The sequence below is a fragment of the Polyodon spathula genome, chromosome 15 (assembly GCF_017654505.1).
Source record: "Polyodon spathula isolate WHYD16114869_AA chromosome 15, ASM1765450v1, whole genome shotgun sequence".
Classification (NCBI taxonomy): Eukaryota; Metazoa; Chordata; class Actinopteri; order Acipenseriformes; family Polyodontidae; genus Polyodon; species Polyodon spathula.
The window spans coordinates 11,995,651-12,006,972 of record NC_054548.1 but is presented as its reverse complement, the minus strand read 5'-3'; the positions used below and the strand labels follow the sequence as shown (position 1 = coordinate 12,006,972).

Genomic DNA, 11,322 nt, shown 5'->3' with positions numbered 1-11,322 from the left:
GCTGCCTTGAAATGTTCTAGTTGGACTATGCAAAAGGTTTAAAACCATTATGCATATAGCAATTTGTGTAAAAAAGGCATCCCTGTGATTCAGTAATTTTACATTAACTTGATACTTGATAATAATTTATATAAATTGTTGCATGTACAAATCTGTTGCTTGTTCTTATCATTGGTCATGTAAATTTTAAATAAACTGTGTATAACATAACTTAATACAACAGTCAGCTTTTACAATTTATTGGTAAAGTTTCTCTAGACAGTTAAATATATGGATGTATGTAAAAGGTTATTAATTATTGTTTTAATTTATTTTTAAGATAAATTCTATGTTCTGTTCCACTGACAGTGTTACAGATATTTGTTTATGAATTTCATTCTGGGGACTGGTGTCAAATGTCAAAGGTGAAAGGTGATGATTCATATTATCCCAACATTATAGGTATAAATGTGTATTACATATATTACCTGTAATAATATTACCTGTTTCTCCAAGAACTAGTGTAACAATTATACCGAAAGGATACACAATGCTTTTAAAATGGTACTGTCACCTAAACCTCCAGAATGTTCTCGGCAGGCTCACTCACAGAGAAAACACCCGCTATACTCTGCTGCTTCATCAGTGCAGAGATACTTACTTCTGTTGGTTCATGTACAGTACAACATATCTTCAAAGGGAAAATAGGACACCTTCCCTGTAAGTGTAAATTTCTGTTTCAAATGTTTCCGTTCCTACCGGCATTATCAAAGTTTCTTTCCCTCCTAATCATGCCCAAGTGTCTCGGCAGCTGGCACGCCTCCCACTGAAGTAAATAACATGACAACAAAAAATTGAATAAATTGAAACCTTTCCGATACTTCTAAAAAATTATTTCAACCATTTTGCATCCTACCACCATTTTCAATATTTATTTCCCTCACAATCATGTCCTGACTCATTTCTGCCCATCTCGGCTGCAGGCAAAGCTCCTGCCTCACTTAACTTTTAGTTTGGTTTCTTTCTTTGTCACGAATTGCGAAAGGTTTCAAACAGCAAATATCGACTGCTTCACCATATATCAGAAGATGATTACCCCTAAGGAAGGCAATACTGACCCCCAGGGAGAATATATACTATCAGTCAATATTGCCTTCCCTTGAGTGCAATAAGTTTTTTTTTTTTTTTCTGATATGTCTCAAATGGCAATCTATATTTGTCCCTGTACACTGGGAAATGTGTGTTTTGTGGCTGCCTTTGCACAGCCAAAATGTAATTTGTTTAATTGGTGTTTGAGCCAGTATCAGATTCATTGGGCACTGATGTAATTAAGTACACCTGCCTGTATTTTGCAGGCAGCTATTTAAACAGGTCTATAAGTCATGTCAGGTGTCTGTGTGAAGGCTAACGTTTGGGGAGAGACCTGTGTTGAGGGGAAACTTAAGAAAGGTTCACCAGTAAATGGCTTAGCCGCCCTGCTATAGTTCAGAACTTGTGCAAAGTTTATTGCTCTTTTACACCAGAAAGGGAGTGTGGAAAGGTCCTTGAAAGTGGCAAAGCTTACCCCAGGTGTGTGTGTGTGTGTGTGTGTGTGTGTATATATATATATATATATATATATATATATATATATATATATATATATATATATATATATATAGTGGAAAACCTATATATATAGTGGACACAGGGGGTCCCCAGGATCAAGTTTGAGAAGCCCTGTCCTAGACTTTGACATATATACAGTAGGCATAGTTAATAATATTATAGAATTGACCTGAACATATTAAATCACAAACCCATATGATATAAAATATGGCTATACTGGTAAGGAAGTTGACTTCATTATTATCTATAGATCTCTACAAACAACATTATTATAAAGTCAGCAAGTCAACAGACACAGATATTTTGATTGATGGCATCATCAGCATTGTAAGTAATATCCTTTGTCATTGTCTCTAGTGAATGCCACGTACTGTATATTCACAAGCTTGCTTTGATAGAAAAGGATGGACGTATCTGATTATTACATGAAGCTGCTGGTTGTTGGTCAGCACAGAGTTTAATGAATAATACAGCTTCTGTGTGTAAGATCCTTTCAACACTGTCTAAAGTAAAAAAGTATTACATCAGTAATTTCTAATGATAAACTCAGAGGTAAAATGTCAGAGTTAATTAGACAAAGGCATGTTGTCAAATGCCTTCAATCAGTGTTATGACTGAAGCAATTGCTGCAGGTTTACCTCAGACCTGTCCACGTCTATCAAAGAAAGTATAGACTATCAAGACTACAGAACTGCCAGGGGCAGATTGTTTTAATTTATATGAACAGGAATAAGGGAGTGCCTAATGGATTTAATCAATGAGTTAAGGCCTTACACAACATTAAGAAGACTAACAATGTTCTGTATACTCAATAGTAATGATTTTCATATAATATAATGAACAATTTACTTTTCTTCTACAAAAATTCAATTTAAAAAACAATAAAATATTTTATACAAAAAAAAAAAAGGATCTATCAAAGTGACATGCCAGACAGAACTCCCCAGTTACTTTTTGAAGGCCTTTTGTGTTGCCCCCACCACAACAAGACGAGTAAGCATAACTAACTGGCTTCTACAGGGCATTAACGTGCAGGTGTGAAAACAACGCTTCAGAGAAGATGTGGCAGTTCTATGAGAAGCCCATGTGTGTGTGTATAGATGTTAAAATGTTACTGCTACCTAGGATTCACGGCTTGATTTATGGTACATGTTACTAAAGTAAAAGTCTCTAGTTTGTTCAGTGTCCAGAATCACGACATACATCCTTTTTTTGTTCGTGAGGATCGGTCTCTAAGCAGAAAATGTGATTGAAACTGTTAAGTTGGCTAGATTGTGCTGCAGTATAATACATTCCATGTGCTGGTGGAAAATTGATTTTTCTTTTATACTTTAAGCCATGGCTAACATCTCATACCATGATATATGGGTTTCATTTTCCCCTGCCATTGGGTTGGAAAAACAGTTGAATGTCATAACAACTTTTTTTGTAATAACACCTTTAGAGTTTTTTCCCTGAAACTCTAAAGTCAGCCTTATGATTTGCAATGCGAATTTAATGCAGAAACGTATTGGGACAACTTTTTAAAATTTTTGTTAAAAGCTACTCAACACAACAAAGAACCACCCAGGAGAACCATTACACATGGTGCTCCAGGGGAACTCCCCCATGCCAGAGAACTAACTGAGCAGTGCCAGTTACGAAACAGAGAAACAACTCCCACGTGTGCCCCCACGGCATCAACCCCCCACTGGTTGACTTATTCAATTATGGTTGGAAATGTTCTATAGCGATACACCATTGGTAGTTTTGTGACTTCTCTACCTGTCAATAAATAATCCACTCCACCCATGCACAATGTAAATACTGTTCTAATATGCATGTTTTGAAATCACAAACATGAAAAGGCCGATCGATGCACAAGAAGACATAACCTAGAGTCTATATTTTTTTTTATCATCTCTGTTGTGCAATAATGTAAGTAGTTCTGGCATTGTACAATAAATACATCGTGATCATACAGTGCACAGTGAATTAACAGTAGACTACAAAAATAAAGCAAGACACAATTTTTTAAAGAATTGAGCAGCTTTAACTTTTTTAAAGTCATTTGTTTGCTCTTGTTAAAGCATAAGTCCATGTGTTTATCTAAAGTGTATAATTCATATTCTATCTCTCCAGAGGATTAAAATCTAAATATGGATATCAACATTTCTTTTGTAGTAGGGCTACTGGTTGCCAAGTGACAGGGGTTCCTTTACAACATAAAACAGGGGTAGGGTGGAATTTTATGGCATGTGAAATAGATTTACTGCTCTTCACTTTAAATATTCTGCAAATAATCTGAATTGGAACAATCTTATTTCCGGGCCTGTTAGGACAACTTTGTAGGAGGAGATATTGTATACTCTTTAAATCATAGTTGTGTCTTAAAAGTGCAACTGCCTGTACAGTATAGCAGTTGATAGTTTACTAGAGTGTGAGTGTGCATTAGTGTGTGAGATAGTATTCCTTTCCTTCTGAGAACTGTCAGATACAAGGAAGCCTTGTCTGACTACAGCCTTTATAGCAATCTTGTTAATGAGCTAAATTAATCACAAATGCATCAGCTCATGCTATAACATTCTCCCATGTGACATTACTGACTCCTTTTTTTTTCTGCCAATGCAGCAGATTGAATAAATATCACTTTAGAAATGTGAAAGTGCAATGCAAGACTCGGGAAGCATACAAATACTGTTCTGTTCTGCCAACACACTGGCAAACTATGTTGCTTTGTCAAATGGTTAATAGATTATTTTTATTAATTTGTCATTCCAAAGAATTGCTGACTTTTGGTAGCACCACCCAGCCCATAATGACATGTTTGACAGTCTACAGCGATAGTGTCTAATGGTTCAAAACTGCCCGAGTCTGTTTGTTTTTTAGAAGTTGTTCTACATTATGGTATATTTTTGTAAAACACTCAAGGGAAGTAGTACATGCATTGTTTCTACTGCTGTATATTTATTCTGGTTCATACTGCATTGCAGTAGAAGATATTAAAAGGGGTTGCACTGTTATCAATACTATCTAGTGCTTTTAAGCTAGGAATAGTATGATGCTAAAGCCATTTTTAGCTTCATCGCTTGCCTTGAGTATCACAGAACAGATGCTATGGACACTTTACCTTATTGAATACTGCAGGAGGCTTAGACAATACTGTCACATAACAGACAATGTCAACAGGAATTTGTAAATTACTTCTAAACACTAATAAAGAGTGCTTCCAGTTGGTTTAAGTTTGTATTTAAATGTTATGGTTTCTGGCTAACGTTTCCACCACGAAGCCCCAATCATTTTTCTCCTTAATAATATTATATTTTCCTAACTTTTCAAATCATAGTAGTTTATCCTATTAACAGTGTTATGTCATAAGCCTCCAATTTTCTGTCCATCCTTAGGATGTTTGTCAAACGTATTGCACCAGTCGCCTTGAAATGAATCACCTGGTAAAGGCACATCCTCATGGTGTGCAGGGTGTCAAACAGCCAGGGGAGGGCAGGCTTGCAACCTGGCTATGCAAAGCTGATGATCACCACTGGGAATTCCACAGGGATTCTATAGTAAAGGAGTTTCTCCTAATCGTGCTTCAGTGGACTCTACTGGCCAGGCAGGCGGTGAGCTCAAAGCGAATACCTGCAGGACTAGATTTTGTCATTGGGGGCCCAGTACCTCTTCAGCATCTGCTATAGAGATCCTGGACAGCAAAGAGGGATCATAGAGCACCACTGACCAGGGCTGATGAGCGGTTGTGGTTATTTGCTGCGATAAAGAAACATAGTTGGGCATTTTAAACTGGGGAAAACACACAGGGGTAAAATAAGGGTTTTATGTTTAAGACATCCCAATATTTTTTTTTTTTCTGAGGTAGTCACATTATAAGTGTTTTATGTATGTCTGCATTAAAATAAATGTTACCTCAAAGTCACAGATTCTGGTACATTAGGTTATTTTCCAAAACATGTATTTTAATGATAGTGTGGGATGCTTGCTATTAATTTCAACAGACTCTGTGATAACATTGTCATTTGTTGGAAGAATACATTATATAGAAAGCATTTTTTTTTTAAACTATCCTTCATATTTATTTTTCCTGCTTTCATATTGGCTTTAACTGTAAGTTTTTTTTTGTTTTTTTTTTAAGAAATCACATAAATAATGTGATAAATCTAATCAAAAAACTTAGTATGCAAAACTGACCAAGTGTGTCAAAGGAAAGATGTTTAAGCTTCGTATTTAAAAAAAAAAAAAAAAAAGCCTGACATACTGCATTACATGGTGCGTTATAGAGCTGTGTTAATTCAATTTAAAATTAATTGAAAGGTATAGTTCAGATTTTCAACAGGGGTAAATAACTATTACTTGTCCTATTAATGTAGCTAACATAAAGCTATTATGATACCAGGTTGACTCAACAGTTTATAATATGATTTGTTTCAGTGATTGCTGATGTCTCAGGGACCTCAGATGACTGTTCCTTGGAGTGAGAATTATGTATTTATTCTTTCTTGAACCATCAACTTTTTTGACTGATTGACTATTTTATATTGATGTTTTTTGTGAGCATACAAAAGAACCTACCGGTGACCTTGCCATGATACTTTGTTGCAGCTTACGAGCTTTCTTTTCCACGCCACTGTAAATGCAAACCTGTGTAATACTGAGGTTTCATCTGGTTACATAAAGGAATTGATTACTTGATGTGCTAAGAATATAAGAATGACTGACTCTGTTATAGTGAAAAAGACCACTGATATAGTGAAAGAACTTGTAAACATTGCTAGTGAATGCCATTGATTCTCAGACCATTTGTAAGATATGTTTCTAACTGAAACATGACCCAGCCAGTGTTTATGATTTGAAATGTGTCCATGCAAAACTGAACCGATAAGGTTGACTGCAGATGTGAATGCTTAATTAGCTGATTAACATGTTGGTAAACAATAAGGATGTCGATCCTTTGTTTCTACTGTTACTAACATAAAACAAGTGTTTGACAATTTGACTATTTTACGTATTACATTTGTGAAAACCTTATACGCAAACACAGTTCATTAGAAAATAGTTTGAGAATCAAGTTAAATTTGGGACTTGAACTTGAATTTCAAGCAATGGAAAATCACATTTCTATCCATGTCTCGTGTGTCAGGTAAAAAAAAAAAAAAAACACTATTTCCAAATGTCAAGAATGTACTTACATTTCTCACAGAGATATGAGGGTATGATAAAATGAAAGGAGTCCACTCTCTGCTGTTAAACATAAGTCTGCTTATCAACCCTAATTTGTTGCCATTTAAAAGCTATCGGAAAACAGTTCTACTGCCATTGCTGTAATAGCCGCAGTGCAGCAGCACACCTCAGTGCTGGAGGAGTGAGGCGGTACACCAATTAAATCTTCCAATTCCAAGGGATGTGGGATTAGGAGCTGTGCCAATCAATGGTGATACAACAACACATGCAGTAATCATGGTTCAGGACGCACAGAGGGTTATCTCAACCCAGCCAGCCAGTGCTGCTGAAGCAGGCTGAGAGAGACGCTCTATAAGATGCTGGAATTCAATCTTCTTTAAATAATGTATGTTGGCGTAAACTAAATATCTGAAGCAGGGCTCTGAATTATGTTTTTTTTGGGTACAACAGTGGCAAAAGAGAATGCTGGATCCTGTAGCCGAACAACTGTTTGAGCAGAAACAATGTCCCATTATCATTTTATCAAATGCTGTAAGTAATAACTTGGGATTTTTTTTTTTTTTATATACATAACCTTTTCTTTTCTCTTTTAACAATTTCACTGTTGTAGTTTTCATTTTCAATCCATTGACACTTTTTATGGTTTGTGAGTGAGTGACTTTGTGTGATTTGGTGCTGTTTTAAATCTGTCGTGTTCTGATGAAATGCAGTAGTATGTCTATAATAAAGGAATGTGTATTTTTATACTGGCATGAGCAAGTTATTAAAGGGGTCATTTTTATTTTCTGTAAGCAATTTGTTAGGTCTGTAATTTAAATTGATGTCTAATAAGTTGTATTCAATTGGTTCTTGCACAAATGCCGAGCATACAGTTTGCATTGACTTAGTTATGATACTTCAGATATAAAGCAATATGTACATAACATGTAAGAAGTCTATAAATATAATCAACCTGATATTGAACATTTCCAAATTTATGAGAGGTACTGGACTGTATTGCTTTTTCGAAAAGTTGTCATGGGAAACCTTGTTTTGATGTCCCTGCTTGTGCAATGTGTCATTTGAAGGATTTGAAAGGTAATTTGAGTTTGGCTACTTTTAGAAAAACGACACCCTCTTTTTTCCAGAGAGGAGCAGTTTCCGTAGAGTGTATTTATTGTTAAGACAGCATTGGGGAGTCTTAGTCACAGTATTTGAAGGTAATAAATTATTTCAAGTAAACTAAAGTTTAATTTTTTACCATTGTAATTGTATATCAGTTGCTGTTATGTACAGTATACCATTTAAAAGACTGAATGAGGGGGGGGGGGGGGGGGGGGGGGGGGGGGGGGGGTGTGTGTGTGTGTGTGTGTGTGTGTGTGTGTGTGTGTGTGTGTGTGTATGTGCAAGGGAAGAAAGAAAGAATGAGGCATTATACATCATCACTGCCAAGGGAAAACAGCTTGGGAAACAACCCTTTCAGACTTTGGCATATACTGCAGAGACTGCATTCTGTTATTTGATTTCTGTTCAGTCAGATATGTGCACTACTGAGGTCATAGGAAAGACTACTTCTAAAAATGTCTTGCAGGAATATTACTGTTCTTGAAAGGAAATTTTCTTTTTTTTCTCTTGTTGTAGAATGGTGAGTTTTAACACAAATATAACCATATTTATTTTATATCTGACAATTGTCTATATACAAATAGAAGTCTCTTGATATATATATATATATATATATCTATTTATATATATATATATATATATATTCGATATATATAATAGATATATAATATTATATATATTATCATATAGAGATATCTGAATTCTTCTTGTTTTGTTGAGTTACATAAAATAGGGAAAAAAATGATTGCTGCTGCTTGTCAGTCTAGTCACATAGAATGGCTCTTGAAGAACAGCACATAGGGGTAGGATGGACTTTCGAATATGCTTGGAATTTTTTACTCAGCAGAGATGGATAGTTATGTGCGGATAGATATTGGAAAGCTGGAGGATTTTTTTTGCTAAGTAATTTACAGACTTATTTGTCTGTTGCTTTTATTAACTGTAATTCTATAAAATGTTCTAATGGTGATCAATAGGTGACGGTAATTCAATGGTCCACGCAGAGAGCACAAAAAGCCGAGAACGACACTTACCAGATAACGCAAGTTGTAGTTCAGTAGCTAATACATAAAATGACTTTTTTATGTTGTGATTGTCCATTTTGTGTGTTAATTACACAAGAGATCTTATTGATGTATGTCATGTTCATATAAAAGCATGCTGTGTATTCGGGCCTGTGGCAAAGTGCCCCGCTCCTGTGTGCATTTTGTGTTGTATGTTGTGTGTTAATGTTGATGTATAGTCACTGGTACACGGATTATAAATGGGTCTGTATAACACCAGTGTTTAAAATGTATATTTGTATTCAGGCATGAGGATTGCACAGCGCTTCACGTGCAAGTAAAATGTAATATGTGAGCAAGGGGAATTGCACTTTATTAATTCATGTGCAGTTGTACTACAACTCCAATTGAATGATTGAATAACAATCGAGTCTCGATGCAGCGGCATAAAAGCAACATGTTTTCACTCACTTGGGGTTGTGTGTTCAGTGAGTGGAGAACGGGATGGAGATGGAGGTTATAATAATAATAATAATAATAATAATAATAATAATAATAATAATAATTAATAGTTAAAATATCAGCTCACTGTGTTTGTCTGTGTAGTCTGTTTTGTTTGTCTTTTTAATTTGGCGAAAGTGCCATGTCCTGTGTTTTTGTTTGTTACAACCTTTCTATTTACTGTTCTGTTCATTCATTAAATGCTGAGTGAAATTAATCACTCAGCTCCACCCAACTCCACCTCTCTGTTTATTTCCTGGTTCCTGTTTCTGGTCTGACGTCACCCACTACAGCTGACTTCGTGACAAGGCCGTACTGTGCAATCTCCATCATCTGCTTTTTAGAAGTAACTCCAACAGCTAAGGTCTTGAAACAGATTATATTCTGTTTGAAATAAAATGTGTCCCATTAACGCTATTTCATTGAACAATCAATAAATTATGTGTTTGATTAAAGCCTGTAGGACATTGCCTGGTATTGCCAGTACTTTCCTGTCAATAACATTTTAGTTAATAGCAAGATAGGTGGAACATGTGAAATAAGCATTTTGCTTTTCAATTTTATTTCATATGCAGATCTACTATTAACATCAATCCAATTTCGATTTGTCAATTTCTATGATTTGAGTACACAGATGAAGTCCATTACTGTAATCGTTATATATTTTAATAGAACGCTAAACCAGGCAGTTAATCAAATGACTACAACTTTTAAGCAAATTCTGATATACAATTTGTATCATTTTCACCACCTATGTACAGCTATGCGGTTTGCATACTGTGCATATAGACTATATGTTTACAAATAGGGGTGAAATTCTGCAGGTACTCGCCAGTGCTCAGTACAAGGACTTATTTTAATGCAGGTACTGGGAACTGGGACTTTGCAAATCTGCTTTCCATCCCCTTACACAGTCCGCTAGCATGCCATTAGAAAACATCCTTCTTACATAAACTAAACGATCATTAAAATATTCTCAAAATTAACCAATGGCAATGGATGACGTATTTAGCTTAGTTCTTGGCTGCAAGATCATGAGGAGAAGTTATTTGGCAGCTTTGGTGCCAATCACTATTAAACCAATTGGTCAGTCTTATCCGCCTATGAATTTATATAATTGGTCAATAACCTTGTCAAAACAATGTGCTGTCAGTTGGTACCCTGCCTGGTATCGACTACGAAGTCTTTAAGAAACTGAAACTAAAAGACAGCTGTTCATTAAATGAACTGATCATCTGAAGTAAGTTTGCTGTTATGAAACGTTTAATTGAGTCTCCTGATTTAATATTTTTGAAAGTTACTCCCATGAAGATGGGAGTAACTCCACGCTAGCTGCGTAAAGTTTTGCAGTGTTAAATTAAATTCTTCATAAATCCAGCTGGTTAATAATTCACAAGTTGATTGACCATTCCGCGACAGAAAAAAATTACAGTTATACTGTAGTATAATTATAAGATAAAAGCACACAGAATATATATTGTAGGATAAGTACTTAGTAAAAAGAAAATACCAATTAAATGTGATACGTACAGAGTCTACAGAGCTTTCAGTATATTCAGCTTCTGTGTTTGTGGTGAATTGGTTATATTTTATCAGTTATTTTTTAAGGCTTATTTTGAATTCAGAAATATTGTGTAACAATATTTGTACATTTTAGAAGTATTTATGCATTGACACTCAAATTGGCTCAATTTTTTTTTTTTAATGTTTACACCCAATGCTACCTGCACTTTTATTGTTGAGCATTTCACTCCTGTTTACAACTATAAACTGTTGAATTGAATTTTAGGGGCAGGAGCCCACAAAGGTGTATGTGCTTTGAATAAGCGTGTACCTGGGCCATATTCACAAAGCAATTACTACCTTGCTACTCTTGCATCGTGTTTTTGTAAAACAAAAAACAAACTGCCACAGAATCAGCAAGACACACACTAATAATAAGTAATTGTGTAAT

At 35.3% G+C, this 11,322-nt stretch overlaps 1 protein-coding gene across 1 annotated transcript in view; it reads left to right on the top strand.

Moving 5' to 3' along the window:
• Window positions 1-6,953: 6,953 nt before the first annotated feature.
• Window positions 6,954-11,322, top strand: part of LOC121327511 (unconventional myosin-XVI-like) — a 153,819-nt gene continuing 149,450 nt past the window's right edge. The window contains exon 1 of the mRNA XM_041271581.1: window positions 6,954-7,290. Coding sequence (XP_041127515.1) covers window positions 7,263-7,290 — 28 coding nt within the window. The 5' untranslated portion in view covers window positions 6,954-7,262. The remainder of the gene's footprint in view (window positions 7,291-11,322) is intronic.